Source organism: Barbus barbus (assembly GCF_936440315.1).
Source record: "Barbus barbus genome assembly, chromosome: 1".
Lineage (NCBI taxonomy): Eukaryota > Metazoa > Chordata > Actinopteri > Cypriniformes > Cyprinidae > Barbus > Barbus barbus.
In genome coordinates, this window is record NC_136729.1 from 39,110,614 (window position 1) to 39,132,447 (window position 21,834).

General features: G+C 37.0%; 1 protein-coding gene across 4 annotated transcripts in view; it reads right to left on the reverse strand.

Annotated features, from left to right (window-relative positions):
• LOC306871697 (N-acetylgalactosamine-6-sulfatase-like) overlaps nucleotides 1-21,834 on the reverse strand; it is a 40,096-nt gene that overhangs the window by 15,955 nt on the left and 2,307 nt on the right. For all 4 annotated transcript variants that reach the window (XM_079419795.1, XM_079419794.1, XM_079419796.1 and 1 more), the window contains 9 exons: nucleotides 19,853-19,927; nucleotides 19,640-19,742; nucleotides 17,047-17,190; nucleotides 16,319-16,385; nucleotides 16,085-16,212; nucleotides 13,787-13,926; nucleotides 12,634-12,737; nucleotides 5,682-5,818; nucleotides 5,165-5,267 (listed from right to left, as the gene is read on the reverse strand). In XM_079419795.1, the coding sequence (XP_079275921.1) occupies nucleotides 5,165-5,267; nucleotides 5,682-5,818; nucleotides 12,634-12,737; nucleotides 13,787-13,926; nucleotides 16,085-16,212; nucleotides 16,319-16,385; nucleotides 17,047-17,190; nucleotides 19,640-19,742; nucleotides 19,853-19,927 (1,001 nt within the window). The remainder of the gene's footprint in view (nucleotides 1-5,164; nucleotides 5,268-5,681; nucleotides 5,819-12,633; nucleotides 12,738-13,786; nucleotides 13,927-16,084; nucleotides 16,213-16,318; nucleotides 16,386-17,046; nucleotides 17,191-19,639; nucleotides 19,743-19,852; nucleotides 19,928-21,834) is intronic.

A 21,834-nucleotide genomic window follows, 5' to 3' on the forward strand; every position in this document is an offset into this window, starting at 1 on the left:
TTCCAGAGAAATCCATGAGTAAACTGTTTTCAGTGGACCAAAACTAAATACGGGTCACATTTCATATACTGCTACATTTTTCTTTTAAACAGCAATATCTCAAGAACAAGTAATGCTGAAACTAGAATTATATCTTGTTTCCCATTTTAAAATGTAGTGAGGTTACACTGAAAATAACTGTATAGACTGATGTGCTGAGGAAAAAGACTTTTGCAAGAGAAAAAGACTTCAGACGCTTGTTCTTGTGATTTTCTCACCCGATTTAAATATATAATTATTTATCAGTAGATTTGTGTCTTCATACAGAACAAGCAGAACTGAAGTCACATGATCCACAAGAAGACAGATTAGTCCACTACTTGCTATAACCCCTACAAACCATCATCAAATTCATCAAAGCACAACAAATAATAAGATTACAGAAGAGTTGGGGTACGTGTGTGTGTGTGTGTGTGTGTGTGTTTTCAGTAGCTAGAGGCTATTGTGAATCCTGTCTGCCAGAAAGACTGCAGGGCTTTATTTGTGTGTGTTGTGCCCTGGGGGAACTGGGAAGTAAGACAGGTTTCTTCCAAATGAGCACTGTTTTAATATTTTGGTGTGCTTCACAAGAGCATATGCTTGGGGGGTCATTTATAAGGCGATTGTGAATACATAAAAGACTGTGTTGTGGCACCCAGGGACTGGGTAGCAAGCTGTGGCACACAAACACGCTTCATGGCAGCACACGGTCCCCTATGATCTGGCCTGCAACTTGCTCTCTGTCTTTGAAGCAGTCTGTGTGCACTGATCTTACAGGCATGAAACAGTCCAAATCCCACAAGGTTTGGAGAGAGTGCTTCAGCCTGCACCCAAGGAGCAAAGGCAACAGCGCTTCTCTATTAATAATGCAGCGCGAGCGGCTCTGTGCCGCTGAAAAATGAGAGCAGGTTAGCATGGTGAAAGAAACAGCAAGAGGGGCAAGTGGATCACCCGTGAAAAATGTGCACGAACATCAAATAACTTGGATTTGTTGATGCTCAAAAAAAGCTTTCTTAAAAATATTCTGGATTAAAGTCAGCATGAAATGGCATTCACAACCAATTTAACATCCGTAATGTGAATTCCCAAGTGAAATCGGATATTCAATGATAAAAAAATTAATGTTCTACTCACAAACTTTTTCTCACACAAAAACTGATACTTTTAGAATTTGTTTTGTTGGTGCTGGCAATCAATATTAACATCTTGTTTACTGAACTGTTATTAACAACATTTGTTCTACATCCAATTGTGCTGTCACACTTTTCGTTGTGTGATATTTCCTAAACATATTAGCCAAGTGTTTTTGTGAATTTTTTGACTAGGATACTTGGCACTACAATGTAATGTAATTTGACATTACATGTGTGTGTGTCTTGAAAGGACGAAAGAAGTGCAAATGTTAAAAATGCACATATGTGAGGTTAGTAAAACGTAAATCAGAATTATAACTAGTTAATCATATGTGTACTTAAAAATACATATCCAGAAATGTAGTGTAATAATTGGTGTTTTTAAATTAAACAAAACAAATATCGTTCAGCACACTGTTAGGCACAAATTTCAGTTTGGGGGGTTGATTCTGCGCAGTTACAAAACTAAAATCCTGTAAGAAACACTGGAAAGTTTGTGGTTCAACACTTCAAGCGTTCATTTGCTGATCCCCACTGACTTCCATAGAATGGAAAAAACAAAAACACTATGCAAGTCAATGAGGAACAACTGAAGGTGAGCTATCCCTTTAAGCCTGGTTTCACCCAAGATTCTTTTCCTTTTCTTTTTCTTCTCCCACAAGTGTCAACTGATGAAGTTTCGATTATTTTCCGCTATGGTTTTTAAAACACAATTAATATTCAGTAATATTATCAATTTAACTGCACTGACACTATCGCATGAGAACAAAACCTGAAATGAATTGAGCTGGATAATTACACTAACTTTGCAACACTGACACTCTTATTGAACTGAATTTAATCAATATTGAACTGTCTTGAGCTGAATAATGTCTTCTAGAGCTGCTTACAGCTGAACTGAACTAGTTTCATAATTGATTTGTAACATCGACACAGTTATTGAACTGAATTTACATTTATGCATTTAGCTTTTATCCAAAAGATGAAAAGCAATTTGTCAAAGGGCTAACAATATTCTTAGAACACAATTGTACTCGTAATACACTGCATGTACTCAATGTAGTACATGAAACAATGAATTGTCTTCTGAAAGAGCTGAAATTAAATTACTTTCATAATTTTTTATTAATGTGAAGTAATGTGCTTTGAAACAATCTCCATTGTATCATGTGACTTCAAACCATGTAATACGACAACCCTTGACTGCCAAACAACAACAGTTCCTCCCAAAGCCCAGCCGTCAATCAAAGCTCAGATTTCTAATCGTTAAGTGCAGTGAAACTGGTGAGACGTGTTATTTAAGAGAAGAATTCTCAGGTATCTTAAGTCTTAGGTGAGGTATACTTCATATTGTTGCTCAAAAGTGTGGCGCAGAGGATCATCAGATGCAAAGCACTTACACAGTGAAATTTCTCATTTCACACCTCGCTGATCCGCACAGGTTTCAAGAGGAATTCACCCAAGTGACCGATACTATTAAGCCATCATTTCAACCGAGTTTAACAGGAAACAAACCAAAGGGTGAAAAAGCCTTGTTTTCAGATTAGTGCAGTATGGATCACTGCCTAAATCTGTGCAAAAAGTTTATTGCTTAATCTCTGACGTCACCCACAATCATTCAAATCAATTTCAGTGCTGTGAGCTTAAAAATGATGGGTAAATTGATGTGCCAAATGGTACTAGAGGTGAAAACGCATCTGAATGTGTGTGTAACTCTAAAGCAGCAGGTGAAACCTCCCGAAAACACATCAACCCTCTCCGTCCTCAGCGTGAGAGGCGAGCTCAAACAATCGATTGGCAGCTCACAAGCAATCAGCCACCATTATTTGTGAAGTTACACTCCAGTTCACATGAGCTGATAAAGGGGGCTGCTATTGATTCAGCGGCCATCCAGGAGAGAGCAATTTAAGCAACCGATGGGGCATAAAACAAACCCTCGCGTTCGGAGAAGAAGCCCCCGGCCCAGGCGGACAGGGGTTGCATGTATGCGTGTTGTGTGATTTTAATGGGAAACGGAGCGTGTGTAGTGGGTATGAGAGACAGACAGACGTGTCCCCGAGGGCTTGACAGAACGCAACTCACAGCATGAGGGATGCTGCTGGAATAGCGTGCTAATAGATGAAGCGTGTTTGCAGAAGTGGTCCCGCTCCATTAGCTCCATTAATATTCATTACTGCCTGATCTTCAAGTCTATTTGATAAGGCATTGTTTTTCAGATAACATTAACGTGCTAATGTGCATTTTGGAATGCAATTACTGCATCAAGAGGCAAGAAATCGGGGGAACGCGAGACAATATCTAGATTCTAACATTTATTCGGAGAAAATGGGAATGGTTGTACAAATGTTACCACCATGCTTAGGTCTTTGAGTGAGGTGTTTTGGATAGGTTTTAGGTGGTTGCAAGTCAAAAAGTATTTCATTGTAAATCAGTGGGATATTTTTGCCCGCTTTAATGTTCATCAAGCAACTGAAAAGCCACACAATTTAAGGCGTCATTCACATCTATAATACAAACAGCACCAGATGAGGTTTTAACAATCCCTTATAGATATGTATGATATATCCAGAGCCGCTGCTGGCCAAATGGGTGCCCTAAGCAGGATTTTATTGTTGTGCCACCTCCCTCAAATATCATGGAAGTAAAAAAAAAAAAACACCTACTATAGGGGTCAAAATAGAACTTTAATAAAAAAGTAAATAAATAAATAGTAATTAAATTGTATTTACAAATTACAATTGTAGCTCTAGACAGTTACCTATGGCAGTAATAAAGTTGTCTAATTGATTTTATAGTCTCAAGCATTCAGAAATCAAGCAACTGGGATGGTGCACTGTATAAAGAAAAAAAACATTTCACAGAAGAAAAAGTGTCATACAATCAAACACAATATACAAGGTGAGTAATTTATGAAAATTTTCATTTAGGTAAACTATCCCTCCTAAAAACACCAATAATTTAATCATGCTGTTAAATGTAGTCTTCAGTAATTCTGAAAATATAAATTTTTCATATTGAACAATGTAATGTTGTGATGCCTACATTCACTTGTAACACTTAAAACTATTGATTTTAAGTGTTTTTATTCTTGACGTTTTAATTTATTAATACAAAGTTGTATTAAATTTAAATATACGCAATTTACTGGTTATTGGCCATTACATTAAAATAATTATCTTATTGGTATTAGCCAAAATTGGTGCATCCTTAATCTTTAACCCTAACTATGAGCAACAGCTTTTAGTTTTTTTGTTTGTTTGGCTAGTTTTTCATTCCCTGCCACTGTCAACCTGGCTTGCTCACTGGGGAATTAAAGCATTATGTGACTGTTTAAATTACTGAGAGGTGGACAATATGACCAAAATCCTTATCACAAAAAAGTAATTTTCAACCACAGTAAGAAACAACATCATAATAGTTATTCTATCTGAAATCAGATTTGTTACTAACAGAAATTAAACCATACCCTATGTTCCTCAAAACTGTCACTAAAATACCTGCTAATTAAATTTGTAAATGTTGTACTCACATCAGACTCTCTGACAACCAATCTGATCTTAATTGACCGTTTTTGAGAATTTTCAACTCTGACAAAACTGACCCTTATCTAAACCCCTTAATTATCAATAATTAGAATGATCAGGCATGTACCCAAGCATCAGACTTTTCACCTGTGACAATTGATCAAATTTTCATTAATACTGTATGAGAATCGCTTACTTTCTCTTAATCTCTAATATAGGTATATTTGCTAAACAACACTATAAATACATTATAGTGAGACACAAATCAGGAGGACCACATGCATTGTTAAATATATATCAACATTGCCAGATTCCAACAATTTGCTCTTGGTAAAGCATTATAGACATAACAGTGTGACATTCTGTAAAGCTGCTTTGAGTGCGGTGCACTATACAAATCAATTTGACTTGACTCGTTGTTTGCCGACCTCGAAAATAGGGGAGAAAGATAGAAACTGAAATAGAAACCGAAAATTTGCAATCACTCACCGTGTTGAATTCCTCCCATGAGTTGCTCCAAGTCCAATAGTGCGCCTTGTATTGCCCGATCCGCACTGCCATCATCTGGTTGCCACGATAATAGAAGATGGGTCTGTTGGGTATGAAATGGGAATCTTGTGATAAGTCATTCCAGTTGCCAATACTGCCCACCGTGTCTCATTCCATTTTGACAATATGTGTTCAGTAAAACACCTTTTGCAAAAAGATCCTCCAGGTAGTGGCTTTAACAGGAGACCTTAACTTCCCTCAAAATCACTCTTTTACCCAGAAGAACACCGACAGAGACTGTATGCTATAGCAGCAAAGTAATGATCACTCAAATCATCTTTGGAGCTGTACTGAGACAGCAATGGCTGCATCATATTTGCAGAGTAAGGCCATCTAACTGCGTAAACACCAGAGGACATTCTGGCAAGAGATTTTTTTAGGAATCAGTCTCGACTGACCACCCAACCACAAAATAATCAAATGTGAATGAAAGTCACACTTGCTTTGAGGTGGTTACCTGTCGAGCAGTGAGTTGTTGAAGAGGGCAGGACTTAAATCGAGACCATCAATGACACGGTCATCAGGGGGAAGAACACCAGCCACAGAGAGACTCGTGCTGAAGAGATCCATCACACTGCCCAACTGATAACTCACCTGAGGAACAAAGCACTAGTATCACACACAGACCACTTAGTTTTGGAGGAATAATAAATTATTATTGAATGATAGCAAATGATTTGGTCAAGCTGGTAAATTTTCCATTTCTATATTATGCATGTCCCTTAACTTAAATCTTAATTTTGGCTTGAATTTAATGGAAAACCATGCGAGTTACAGCATTTTTTTTTTATAAACCAGGAGATCTGGGTGCTGGGAGAAAGAGTACATATTATTGATCATTTATATACACTTCCGGCATGGTAAAAATAAAAACTGGTTGAAAATGAACAAAGTTGTATCTTAACCCTGTACATATAATATGGAGTTCATTTAAAAAATAATAATAATATTTCAGAGCTGCATTTTGGTGCAGTTGCTGATATTTTTATGGCCAAAAGATATGATGAATTTCTGATAGCTTAATCTGATAATGTATCTCAATGAGATCATTATAACTATACAATACCACACTACTTTGAAGGCATCTAAAGATCAGTTGTCACTCTATATCTCTAAATGAAGAGTTCAGATGCAAAAGCTTCTAAGTGCTGTCTGAAATTTTCTTCTAAAATGAGCATTTTTATCAGGCTCCTTTATTTATGTTAAGTTATTTCACTTTAATTGCACTGAAAAGGACCTATACATTGCCATTATAATAAATGTACTGAACCTAAACATAGGAGCCTGATAAAAATGCTAATTTTAGATGGAAATTTCAGACGGCACTTAGAAGCTTTTGCATCTGAACTCTTCATATATGTCTTTGTAAGTTCTGTACTTTTTATTGTGGGGGGCAAAATATATAATGAAATGCATACAATCATAACTGAAAGATGTAAGAATAAACATTCCTCAAAAGCTTAATGCATCATATTTAATGCATCAATTTAATATGATTTTTCAAAAAAAAATAAATAAAATTCAAGCAAAATTTTGATCATGACTATAAAGGCCTTACAAATTTACGTATCAAATATGATACAGTAGGATTTATACAGTTACTTGGATAGGCAAGCACAATTATCCATCATAAATGATAATTTATATCCTAATATTGGCTGATATGTGGGTCTATCACTAGTCTAGATTCTCAAGATTGTTTAAGCTGTGATACATCAACCCATGCTGCCTGCAACCCGCACTTAAACGCAAACACACACACACACACATTCAAAATCATCTCTTTCATGCATGAACCTTGTCAAGACGGCACAGAACGTAAGCTCTGGCAGGGAGGCCAGTTTAGAAGAGCAGAACCACGATGACGAGTTTCTTCAGTTCCCACTCTAATCTGCGCTCGCAGGTTTATTATAAACCACACTAACATCTCTGTAAATGAAGAGAAAGGCAGAGAGAAAGGAGAGTTGGGACAGAGGCCGGAACTGCTGCTTTATCTGTCCTCCCCAGTCCTGCTGCAAAAAAAGCTTTATTTTATTTATAAACTTTGAACTATTTTCCGATAAAATGCCATTTTTTCGCTGTCATCCATCTTCCATTCTATTCTCTCCTGAGCGGCCCTTTGAGGGAGACGGCACGCTCACAATCAGATAGCGCTATCAGCACGGAGCAGCTGGCTCTGCCGCGCACTCACACACACACGTCGCCTACTTCAGACTCCCAGAATTCCCTTCACCACTGCCAGACAGCCAGTACATTCCATTATCTTCACTCTCAGGCTTCACACACACAGACGTACGTACATACATACTTATACACACAGGAAAAGGAGAAATCAAAGGGAACAATTAATAAAGGTAACTAGCCGCTACCACCAGCTGCTCTTATCCAGCACCACACACAAAAAACATGGGACAAGTAAAAAGGGAAATGAATATTTCTTTATCTCCAATTCATTTCCTCTTCTTCAAGCTGTCTGTCTCTCTGTGTCTTTGGCTGACGCTAGTTATCTGAGCAGACAGACCTGCAAACCCTGCCTAATGCACTCAGTCTATGTGTCTCTGAGCTGATAAACACAACATGAGAGATTGGTATGGCCATGTTAGCTGTGACGCCCCCCACCTCTTTATTTTTATATTCACGTCACTCCATAGGTGAAGTGAACCGTAGGTGTGCCAAGCACACACGTTCATAATCTCTGGTGCAGGGTCCAGGTGAAATCAGCATCAAGTCTCAAATCACTTTTGCTAATATCTTCATAACAATATGCTGCAGGTTAGGCAATTCATTTATATTTTTTGAAAAAGGTGTTATTTTGTGGGATTTTCTTGACTATTAAAGGTCCTTGCATACCGAGTCCGAAATTTTCGTATGCGTTTTTTAGTTTTTTTCATATTCGTCATCCTTTCCTATCAAAATGCTTGCTATGGATGGGAAAACGCAGAAATTTATGATGCACATTTTTTTATGATGGGCGAAAGTTTTGGAGGCAGTGTGTAAATGCGATTGACACAACGTGTGGTCGTATTTATATTTAACATGCAAAAACTCAGTGTGCAATGTATATCATCTATTCATGAACGATATATACTGAACAAAATTATAAACGCAACACTTTTGTTTTTGCCCCCATTTTTCATGAGCTGAACTCAAAGATCTAAGACTTTTTCCATGTACACAAAAGGTCTATTTCTCTCAACAATTGTTCACAAATCTGTCTAAATCTGTGTTAGTAAGCACTTCTCCTTTGCTGAGATAATCCATCCACCTCACAGGTGTGGCATATCAAGATGCTGATTAGACAGCATGATTATTGCACAGGTGTGCTTTAGGCTGGCCACAATAAAAGGCCACTCTAAAATGTGCAGTTTTACTGTATTTGGGGGGTCCGAAAAACAGTCTGGTGTGACCACCATTTGCCTCACGCAGTGCAACCCATCTCCTTCGCACAGAGTTGATCAGGTTGTTGATTGTGGCCTGTGGAATGTTGGTCCACTCCTCTTCAATGGCTGTGCGAAGTTGCTGGATATTGGCAGGAACTGGAACACGCTGTCGTATACGCCGATCCAGAGCATCCCAAACATGCTCAATGGGTGACATGTCCGGTGAGTATGCTGGCCATGATAGAACTGGGATATTTTCAGCTTCCAGGAATTGTGTACAGATCCTTGCAACATGGGGCCGTGCATTATCATGCTGCAACATGAGGTGATGGTCGTGGATGAATGGCACAACAATGGGCCTCAGGATCTCATCACGGTATCTCTGTGCATTCAAAATGCCATCAATAAAATGCACCTGTGTTCGTTGTCCATAACATACGCCTGCCCATACCATAACCCCACCGCCACCATGGGCCACTCGATCCACAACGTTGACATCAGCAAAACGCTCACCCACACGACGCCATCCACGCTGTCTGCCATCTGCCCTGTACAGTGAAAACCGGGATTCATCCATGAAGAGAACACCTCTCCAAAGTGCCAGACGCCATCGAATGTGAGCATTTGCCCACTCAAGTCGGTTACGATGACAAACTGCAGTCAGGTCGAGACCCCGATGAAGACGACGAGCATGCAGATGAGCTTCCCAGAGACAGTTTGTGCAGAAATTCTTTGGTTATGCAAACCGATTGTTGCAGCAGCTGTCCGGGTGGCTGGTCTCAGACGATCTTGGAGGTGAAGATGCTGGATGTGGAGGTCCTGGGCTGGTGTGGTTACACGTGGTCTGCACTTGTGAGGCCGGTTGTGATAGTTGGTACTGCCAAATTCTCTGAAACGCCTTTGGAGATGGCTTATGTTAGAGAAATTAACATTCAATTCACGGGCAACAGCTCTGGTGGACATTCCTGCAGTCAGCATGACAATTGCACGCTTCCTCAAAACTTGCGATATCTGTGGCATTGTGCTGTGTGATAATGTGTGTGTGCGCAAATTTTAGAGTGGCCTTTTATTGTGGCCAGCCTAAGGCACACCTGTGCAATAATCATACTGTCTAATCAGCATCTTGATATGCCACACCTGTGAGGTGGATGGATTATCTCAGCAAAGGAGAAGTGCTCACTAACACAGATTTAGACAGATTTGTGAACAATTTTTGAGAGAAATAGGCCTTTTGTGTACATGGAAAAAGTCTTAGATCTTTGAGTTCAGCATATGAAAAATGGGGGCAAAAACAAAAGTGTTGCATTTATAATTTTGTTTAGTATAGTTTTACTTGAATCAAAACAATTTAATATTTAAATGCCATTTACTTAAAATGAATGGGCACTGTCAACTTGTGAGATTCTGTTGAAGTTCATATTTATGAGTTAGGAAGTCAATTAGAAAGTTAAGTGAGTTCAAATAACTTTCCTCTGAACAAGATAGCATATATATTTTCCTGCATAAAATCCAGCAAGATCTTTTAATTCTACATCTACAAAATTCTGAATATAAAGAATATGCAATGAAAAAAACATTATAATTTCATTATTTTTAATAAATTTACCACTATTACAGATGCTGCATTTATTGCATCTGACATTTTTTCCTCGCTGACACGCCCCCAACTTGGAAACCCAGGGCTTAAAGAAAATTCGTAATAATAACGATTTTGTGCTGATAATATATACATAATGTGTTTCCTACATGTTTTTTAAGGCATGCCAGGTTAAAAATAATCTCGAGACCCTGAGTTGTGCTTCATTCAGCTGTTTCTGAATGCAATGGATCCTCTTTAAGGTTAAGGATTTGCTGTTAGGTCTAATATAGTGCACACAGTCCCATCCTTACTAACATGACGGTTACTGGGGGGTGTTCATACTTAAGAGGGACTTATTATTTAAGAGGGAGTTCTAAAAGTTTATATAGTACAAAAATATATTTTATATGCTTGTTAGGGTTATCCTGCATTTTTTTATTATTATTATTCTCAGAGGTAATTGCTTGTATTACTTAAGTTACTTGCCCAAAAAATAAACACACATTTACATGACAATTTTGGAGAGAAAGTTTTGAGATCTGATTTTTATTTATTTATTTATTTTAAATATGGGTTTTAATTTCATCAATGGTTAGTATTATTATTATTTCAATATTCTTGCTAACATTTATTTCTTTAATTATTTCCCATGCGTTTGTAGAATTGTGCACATTTATTTGTGGATTTATTTCTGAAAGCAAAAGTGCAAAAAAATCCTCTAAAACACAAAACAGATATATAAAAATTTAATTAATTTCTAGATGTATAAAAATAATTCATGAATTTCTGAGAAACACTGAATATTAATTTGTAAATTTCATTTTCTTTAATTGTGAATACATTTTTGATTCGATTTATTTGTAAATCTGCAATAAATATAACCCTACATCATTTTGTAAAACAAAAAGGGGCATCAATGCGTCCCAAGAGAGAAATGGACGAGAAGATACACATATCACAAAGAGCCACACTCGAGCGGAGCAGGACGGGCAAAATCCAGCTCGTCGCTGCAAGACAAACATTAACAGTGTGGAACACCTGCTTATCCCACTCTGCTCTGGCACTGCCCAGACACCTGGCACACCACACGCCTCCATCCCAGGCGCATACCCCAGCACTCCTCTCTGCTCTCCTCTCCCTTTCGGTTCTTTATCCGGCACGCCTGGCATATTCAGATACAGAAGCCCTCATTACAGCTCAATCCAACCTCAGCAAACACACAAACAGATTAGCCGCTTAAGACGTTCCCAATCCCCCTCTCCCTCGTCACTCCGCTGTGCTATCAGGGCCCCACACACCCCTCAGATATGAGCCGGGGGCAGGCTTAGCACGGCTCCCGCGCTCCCTCCTCCAAAAATCCCCCCACGCCACAGCCCCATGTCACAGCTGCCCCTAATACAATTAAAAGTCATTTGCGGAGCACACAGCTTCAGCGGATCAAGAAAAGGAGGCTTCCTCTGCCACAGAAAAAAAGAGGGAGGAAAGGAGACCAGGGCTGGGAATCAAAAGGAATTTCAAGAATAAATTGAAGATATATGGTAAAGAATTTAATCGTTGTCCTGACAAAGGTAAACCTTAAAATGGAATTGCATCATAACTTTTATTTGGTTCCAATATTTTAAATAAGGAACTTATTTTTATAAGAACCAGTTCCATTTTTAAAAAAATTGGTAGCAAAGATCTGATCAACCTTGTTAAATGTATTATACAGTTGAAATGCTTGATTCTGATTGGTCAGTCAAGACATTCCAAGGTCTGTTATTCCTCATAATGACTGACAGTAATGCTGATTAACGGACCACTCATCTGGATATCTGAGGCCAGTGCTTCTTTCATGTTTCTCGCATCACATTGCTTGATTTACTCGGTCTTGTTTCATACAAATGCACCTGGTACCATCTTGCTCTTATGGACTGTATTGAAAATGAAATCGGAATACTTCAGTCGTACTCTAATACTGTTATAGTGTTTGTCTTGTCAGAATGATTGCTGTTGTTTTACTGGGTGCATATAAGTGGTATGTCTGTACCCTAAAATATTTGTCTTGTTTTAAATTGTTTGTTGTCTTGCCTCAAAGCCATTTACTATGAACTGCGGCACTCTTCATGAAAGCTTTGAGTTGTTATTGCAGAATAATGACCGGCTGGATGTACATTATCCCTTACTTAACATTATATTTGTATTATCCACAAAGATGCAAGGTAAATGCTTTTTCTTTTATTTTCATTAACCACCAATCAAACATTTGACTGAACAGAAACGCTGTGTGACGTAACGCAATCGCAGCCACTTGATGTTTAAAGGCCTTACACGCTATAGAAGGCACTGATGGAGTGTTTGAATGGATAGAAATATGTAAAGTGAATTTTGAGGAAAGATGGAATACAGTGAACTTGAAAGCACAATTGGGATTTCTACATTTAAGTGAAACAGCTTGGGACCATTCTCACTGTGCCAGCAGGGATCCGTCCAGGCCACCAGGCAATGGCTGGTTCCCTCATCCCACCTTCAAACGTAGTCTCCTTCCCACAGAGGAACGGACCGTTGCTGCCGCCTGAGGATGAAAAATGACAAAAGAGAATGTTAAACTCAAAGCCTTGTCTGTGGAGTACAGTGATGGCAATTCATCTCTAACAAATAATCTTTACAAAAGAGCCCCGTGACTCAAAGAAACTGAATCGGTGTATTGGGAGCGTAAATGAAAGATAAATTTAGAGAGCAGAAGATATGTTTAAAAAAACATTTAAAACTTGCCACAGTATTCTAGACTTCACGCCACTTTTCTTAAAATGACACAATGTAATGTTAAAATATATCTGACTGGCGTATGTGTCAATAGACCAACAATGAAAATAAAACAAAGAAAACTAGCACAAAAATCTGAGCCGAGGCCTAGCATTTATGGCACATAATTCAGATATATTGAAAAGCTACACTCAAGTGGGTGATTCAAGCTTGCACTTAGTAGTGGTTCACTAAATGCCACAGAAGGCCAACGAGCCTGAGCTTCTTCAAAATATTTATTAGGAATAAAAAAAAATTTAAAAAACAGTACTGGAGGGTAACGAACTAAAACTAATCGCACATTTAAAGCGGCATTTTTAATCAAAAACGTTACACATCATAGCTTTAACTTAATTGAATTTATCGGTAGCATGAAAGTCACTCAATGAAGCTCAGAGCAACACTTTATCCCTAAAAGTTCAATAATAATAAAATAAGAATAACAACAACATTTATGTGTTTATAATATATTTTTTACATATTAAACTGTTTTATTTTGCTGTTACAAACTTGTGATTTACGCAACAGGCAGAGAGATAAAAATATATGAAGAGCTATATTAATAAACATCAAAAGAAAAGTTTAAATTTAGCTCAAATTAATTATATTAAATAAAGTGAACAAAAGATTTACTTTAGCCTTCTCAATCTAACAAACCTAAACCATCAGCAGAGGATTTGCAATAAATTATTTGGATTAAAAAAATCTAAATAATTTCTTACAAGTCCCCTACTGAAAAAAAAGTGTCATAAACACCCCTTAAAATTCTGTAAGCCCCCTGTTAATGTTTAAGGTGGAGAAGTGTAAATGGATTCCCACTTTGATGCGGTCCAGACATCACTGCTGCCCCATTATCCGAGGTGAAGAACACCAATGTGTTGTTGTGGATTCCCAGACTGACCAGGTGAGCCAGAATCTGACCGATGCTGTCATCCAGTTCCATCACTGCATCGCCATAACTACAAGACAAATCACACAGTGTCTTCCCACCTTAATCACAGCAATCAAAGCACTAAAAAATTACCCCAGATAACCTGTTCAGTTGCACTAACCCAGACAGCATAACAAATTCTGTCAAATTAGCCCATGTTTGAAAACTGTCCTGTGACAGATGGATGTGATATATAGAGGAAGATAGATGTCTCTGATAGATGTGCGCTGGTTATAAAACTTTAAGATGTGGCATGTCAGGCTGAATCCCTTCACTGCCAACACCTGGCTAATACCCCTCAGCCTTGATCCATTCCTCTGTCAACACAAACCTCATTTAGCATTCTGAAGAAACGTATGCTTACTGAAGCCCCAGTATTCCAAAGCACTGGGCGGAATACTAAACAGTTGCAGACAAGACTACCAATGAAGCCTTCAGCCCTTATTCTCGCCTCAGAGCAGGAAAAATAACATCTCATTAACCAATCATTTATATAATACAAAACTGCAGCGCACAATGCAGAATTTATGACCAGAACGATAATTATGTTATGGCCGTTAAATAACGTAATGACTGATTTTATAAAATACATGTTTTGTTTTTTAAGGAATATTTTATGCACTGGTCATTTTTTTAAATTTTAGGCGTGTTTTCCATCAGATTAGTGGAAAATAGACATGCAAAATAGACTTTGCACTTCATTATCTACTTCATCTGTAGATTTCAATTACTATAGAGTATATACATTTAAAGGTAGTCTCCTAAATGTTTTTTTTTTTTTTCTCATCCCATGCACTGGGGACAAAAATCTTCAGTACACCAATTTTTTACAGTTTAATTCCTATCAATTTTCTAAAGGTTTATTCATTTGCCTGATTTTACACAAAATTGTATTCTTAAAAACATGGTAAAATTTTCTGTCGACAGTATTTTCTAAATTTATGAAGCAATAATATCACATGCCTTCGGAAAAACCTTTGACTAAAATAAAAAGAAGAATTTTGAATGAATCCTGGCTTTATCCAATGTTCATATTTCTGTTCTAGAAATGTACGCAAATTAGTGCTTATTTAATTAAATAATGCTAATCAAAATCAACTTAAGAAGTATGGTGATATCAGTTACATTTTCTACCCTATTCACCTGGAGTGCTTTGCCTTAAGGCATTCAAGCATCTAGATTTTTAAATGTGAAATTACTCAATAAAACTTTTTTATGTATATTATACAACAGTAAGATCCAATCCTAAAATCTGTTTGGCTGAGGGTTGTTCCAAAAATACTGAAATACAGAATTGTATTATATTACTACGCTTGAATATGTTTGTGTGTTTGTGATGAGGTTGTCAGTCTGTGCATTAGTGGTGTCATTTGTAATTTTTCCAATATTTGGAGCACTTAAGTAGAACTTAAGTAGAACTTAAGCACTTAAGTAGTACTTTTAAAAGCTGGTGTAGAAAGAAGTAACCTCTTTGAATTAGAAAAAAAAATTGTCAATACAGTATGTTATCTGCTTCCAAAATAGACAAGAAAGACACCAATATTTAAAACAACAATAATAATAATATTGGGAAATACCAACACAGTCAATGACTGAGCATGACATTTATTAGCTGTTGCTAAGTGCTAGATACTTTAAAAAATAAACAAATAAAAATTGATAAGTGTTTTTATGATAAAAACCAAAAAACTGTTATTTGGTTAATTTACCTTACTATTTATGGTGAAAATTTATAATAGATCTAATTGGACATATGTCATTTTATTACATACTATTAAACTATTTTACTACTTACTATTAAAAATTAAGTTTTTTGGAAGTGAAAAAGAACAAATCATTTGAAAAATGACATTCCCTAATTCTCCTATGTTACAATTCACATTTGATGAAATAATCCTGTTTCTTCTTCGGTTTTTGTTATCCATTAGAGATTTATGTTACATCTTATGTTTCAAAATTTCTGGCAACCACAGAATGGTTGTTCTGAGTGATTAGTGGCATACTGTGTATCAATATGTTTGTTGATGTTTTCTGCGTGGTTGTCAGGTGGGTGGTTTAGTAGATGACTTACTAAAAATGTTACAGCACAACTTTTCTAAAAACAAGCATTATTTGAGCTTTCATTCATATGGTTAGCACAAACATGCTGCATGAGTTACAATGGACACTTAGCAATGTTCACATACCGCCCCCTCCGGCTCTTTCCCAGGAAGCGTTCTGAGGCGTAGACAGGCGCGTGGGTCGAATCTGGAGCCCAGTAGAGAAAGAAGGGCCGCTGGGCCATGGCTTGCTGAGAGATAAAGTCCAAGCCTTCCTGGAGACAGATATAATCAAAAACAACATGAGGCACATGTATCCACATCAACAGCACTGATCCACACAAATAAACATTAATCAAGCCAATGAACAGGAAAACTCACCTTCAAATAGATTTGGGTGAGGTTGGATTCCCCAGTTTTCACATTAATCTCAAACTCTTCGTAATACCTGCAAAATACACAGATCATCTAAACTTTCTGCTTCCTGCAGATCTAATGAGACCATCCCTACAAACTCATTTCAGCACCATATGAGTTCCTGTTCCAAATGACAAGCTTCCTAAACCGAGTGCTGCACTAGGGTGTGATCACGAAGTGAATTTGAAGAGGTAAATTGCGAGATTGTGTCTCAGAAGACACACGCGTTGTGAGAAAGTGCTGAGGCGTGGAACGGTAGAGGCAACTCTCTTATGCTCCGGCTGTTCCAGGTGTCCTAACATACCGCAAACGCAACCTGCCATATCTTGGGTGTGAGTGTGTGCGCGTTTATCTGGTCAGGCTCAAACACGTCATGCTGATTAAACCCACAGCTAAGCGCAAAACCAGCCCTATCGCCAAAGCCAATGACCCAGAATGCACACATGGCTGTCTTTGAATGAACAAATGGGCAGAAAATGAGACTGTATACTGCAGCTGGTATAAAAAGAGGAAAAACGAAACATCGCCAAAAGGACACGTTCATGTGAAGCAGAACGAGTTTTAAATTTTCTGAAGAAAATTTGAGTGGAGTCTGCCCGTTCAAATCTGATGGCCACGATTTCACCGTGTTGCTGTGTGGTTTTAAAGGTGTTTTAAGCAAGCACCACTTATGAATTATATTTGCACCTCACCTTCCCGTCATTTCAGAGTTGTTGTAGATAGGTATATTGGGACGAACGCTGTTATTGTAGGGGCCAAAATGGCAGTTGGGAGCACCAAACCATTCGTCAAAGCCATGCTTCAGAGGTAAATATTGAGTTCTGTGTCCAAGGTGCCTGAGGTAGGAGATAAAAATGAAACGTTTCAAAAGGACACATGGCCAATGCAATATGCAGTATATACAGTTACATGCGAAAGTTTGGGAACCCCTTGCAGAATCTGTGAAAATGTGAATAATTTGAACAAAATAAGAGAGATCATACAAAATGCTGGTTCTTTTTTATTTAGTACTGTCCTGAATAAGATATTTTACATAAAAGATGTTTATATTTAGTCCACAAGACAAACAAATAGCTGAAATTATTAAAATAACCCCATTCAAAAGTTTGGGTTCTTAATACTGTGTGTGGTTACCTGGATGATCTACGATTGTTTTTTTTGTGATGGTTGTTCATGAGTCCCTTGATTGTTCTAAACAGTTAAACTGAGCAATGTTCTTCAGAAAAATCCATCAAGTTCTGCAGAATCTTCAGTTTTCCAGCATCTTTTGCATATTTGAACCCTTTCCAGCAGTGACTGTATGATTTTGAGATCCATCTTTTCACACTGATGACAATTGAGGGACTCAAACACAACTATTAAAAAAAGTTTCAAACATTCACTGATGCTCCTGAAGGAAACACGATACATTAAGAGCCTGAACTGAACTGAACAATGGGCTAAAACTCCTACATGTTATTATCACGTTATTGTCATTGTACGACCAAGATGCAGCAAAACAGGCCCAAGCCGTGATACTACCACCACCATGTTTCACAGATGGGATACGATTCTTAAGCTGGAATGCAGTGTGTTCTTTTCTCTAAACATAATAGCTTCTCATTTAAACCAATAAGTTCTATTTTGGTTTCATCTATCCATTAAACCTTTCTCCAATAGTCCTCTGGCTTGTCCACATGATCTTTAGCAAGCAGTTTTCTTTTTGGAGAACAGTGGCTCTCTTCTTGCAACTCTGCCATGCTCACCATGGTTGCTCAGTGTTCTCCTGATGGTGGGCTCATGAACATTAACAATAGCCAATGTGAGAAAGGCCTTTAGTTGCTTAGAAGCTACCCTGGGAACTTTTGCAACCTCGCAGACTATTACACGTTCTGCTTTGGAGTGATCTTTGTTGGTCGACCACTTCTCGGGAAGGTAACAGTGGTCTTGAATTTCCTCCATTTGTACACAATCTGTCTGACTGTGGATTTGTGGAGTCCAAACTCTTTAGAGATGGTTTTGTAACCCCTTTTCTAGCCTGATGAGCAACATCAACTCTTTTTCCGAGGTCCTCGGTAATCTCCTTTGTTCGTGACACGATTCACTTCCACAAACAAGATCACTTTGATAGATCCCTGTTGTTTTAATAAAACAAGTCACGTACTGACATTTGATAGTCATTGCACTGACTGAAAACACCTCTGCACAGATGGACTCTAATTTCACCTTTAAATTAACTGCTAATCCATTCAGAGGTTCACATACTTTTGCCTCTCACAGATATTCAATATTGGATAATTTTCCTGAATAAATAAATGACAAAGAAAATATTTTTGTCTCATTTGTTTGATTGGGTTCTCTTTGTCTACTCTCAGCACTTGTGCAAAAATCTGATTACGTTTTATTTACCATATTTATGCAGAAATATATAAAATTCTAAAGGGTTCACAAACTTTACAGCAGCACTGGATGTGTGTGTATATATATATATATATATATATTTTTTTTTTTAACATTACAATTATTAAAATATGATCAAATAACATTAATACCTACAAGCATAACTTTTATTTAGATATCAATGTTTAACTAAACTTTAGAAAATGCAATTATAGGTATTCATTTCAATTAATTTCAGTTAATAATAATGTTTACACAAAATACAAATATAACAAATTTTCCAAAATTGCTATTGTGTGGATCATAAATTATTTTTGACATTTTGACATACAAAAGCAGTGAGCATTGCATGTATTCAGAGCTGGGTAGTAACTGATTACATGTAATCTGGATTACGTAATCAGATTCCAAAAATTAAGTACTTGTAATTGGATTAAATTACATTTTAAAATACTCGTTATCAGACTAGTTACTTTTTTATAGATCACATGATTACATATTTACACAATAGCAATAAGTTATAAAACAAATTACTAATTGATTCTCCCTAATTCAAAACAATGGAATATATTTTTTTACTCTTTGTATTTTTATCAATATGGTATAATATCTTCCATTTTCAGTGTAACCTATGAACTGGAAGCAATATCAACAGAAGTAATATTTTTATTGAGCCATTATTTGATCAGACTGTCAAAAGCTAAGATATTTTACACAAAACTGGAATAAAAATACAAAATAATAATAATAATAATAATTATTGTTCTGTGACGCTAGAAGTTTTTTTGTGGAATTAAAAATGCATTCTACATTTGTTTCACTTTGCATAATACTTCATGTTCTATTACATATCATATCACTATTCTGAGAAAGACATCTCATGTGAGACGCTGCAGGGAATCTCACCACTTGCCGATGATCTTGCTGACATAGTCTTTCTTTTTCAGCAGTTCTGGAAGCAGGATCTCGTCCTGAGATATTCCCCCTACTATCTCCTGAGGTGTGTATGCTGTAGGAGAGAGAATCCATTACAGGAGTGCACCATAAAGTAGTAAGACTAGATAAACTGATAATAGTGAAGGAGGGCTGAGGAAAGAAGGATAGGGTTTACGATCATACCGTTCCTAGCGTGAGCATTGGTGGTGTAGAATCCATTTCGCACAGGAAGTCTTCCAGTAAGCAAAGCGGCCCTGGCTGTAGAATACAAATAAATTAAGAAGTAAACATCAAAGATACAAAAGATATAGTACCTACTTACACGGATTGTTTTAAAATAGCAAACACCACCAACTGAAAAGTTGTGAGATACAGGGGTTGGGGAAAAAATTATGTGAACACTGGTGTCATTGGTGTAGGCTACAGTGAAAAAACAAACATTGGTGCAGTATAAGTTTTGTTTAGAAGTGTTTAGTCCAAGCCACGGGTGAAACAGATGTCTTGTCTCCAAAAAGGACAAATCATGGGAGCCCGTTTAGCAGGAGCATATGTAACCTTAATAGCCCAATTGTTTGATTTTGTTTAAGAAAGTCTTTATAATTATGATTGAGTACTCAACGTATGGCAAGACTTCATCAATGAAGAAGAATAGTCGGCAAAAACCAAAAGTGAACAATGGGGACCATCAACACCAAAGCTAAAATGTGAAAAATATGGTGTTATGATCATAAAACCTGGAAAATTATTAATCCAATGTGGACCGTTTGGAGAGAAGAATGAGAAACTGATCCACTCCTCCATCATCTGGAACTGGAAGATGCTTTTGTAGACAACATTCAACTGGAAACTATTCAAAGTTTTATGAATCTTAGAAGGACGAAAGATGTATTAAAGGCAAATTGTGGTAAAACCTTAATAATTAAGTACTGCCTATTTTCCATGTGTTCACATTATTTTGTCCAACCCCTATACAAAACCGCACTCTATTACTGCAAAGTCTTGCTCTTCAGAAATAAGTTTTAAAATTTAACCAAAGTTCAAAATGCTCATCCACAACACTTATGCATTTGCTGAAATTTAAATAATGTGGTATTTAAGGTTTAATTTCAAAGGGAGAGAAAGGAAAGAGATGTCGGACATGAGAGAGCTCACCCTGGATATTATGATTAGGAAGTTCTCTACTCTCTACTTTTTGTTTAAAATTCTAATTAAGGTTGTGAAGCAAAGCTCTATAATAACGTTTCTCTATAGCGGCAGGTATGAGTGCTCCAGACACTTTCATCTCACACATTCGAGATTAACAATTGATTAAGCCTTATTTGCTTAAAAATTTATTAGAATTGAAAAGAGGACTAATAGCTCTGCATAGCAAGTCCATTCAAATTCCCAAATTATGCATAATTAGCATATTTCAGTACTGTTGGTGTATTATCCATATTAGCATAATAAGTTGTCCTCTCACTATCATGCAGCCACACACGTCTTGTGTTCTCACGTGGAATTGAAGCATTTTAATATTTTTTTTTCCATTTCCTCAGCAGGATGAAAAAAAAAAAAAAAAAGAGATAGAATGAGAAAAAAAACATTTGCAATTGCACTGTGAATCAATATATTCAATAGAAGTCACACAAACAAAATATGTACATTCTTGTTACGTCATCAATATATATATATATGCCACAGTAGAGAGGTGGCGTTATTATAGAGCTTTGCTCCACAACTTACACTGTATAATTAATGTTTCATAAATAATTTGATTACTTTATTAATGTGATGGGCATTCACATTTTAAACAGATGTTTTAAACTTCTGCCACTTTCAACAATGTCTTATAAAATTCAGGCAAATTAAAAAAGTTAATTTGCTTCCAATGTCTAGACCAGGCCTATTCAACAAGAATCGAAGCTGAATAGCCCTCTCTAGACTCTGTATAGGCATATTTAGAACAGCATACTGCAACTCACACCATTTTTACAGTAGGCAATATGCAAATTTCCTGTGTGCATGAAATACCCAGATGAGTTACTTCATTGGCAAAAATGTGCAGTATGCTGTATAAGCAGAGCACACTGCTGAGAGTACTACAACGCCTAAATTAAATAATTAACATGTCTTTCTTTACTTTACTGTTTGCTTGGACCAGCAAAATAAATAACTACATTTAC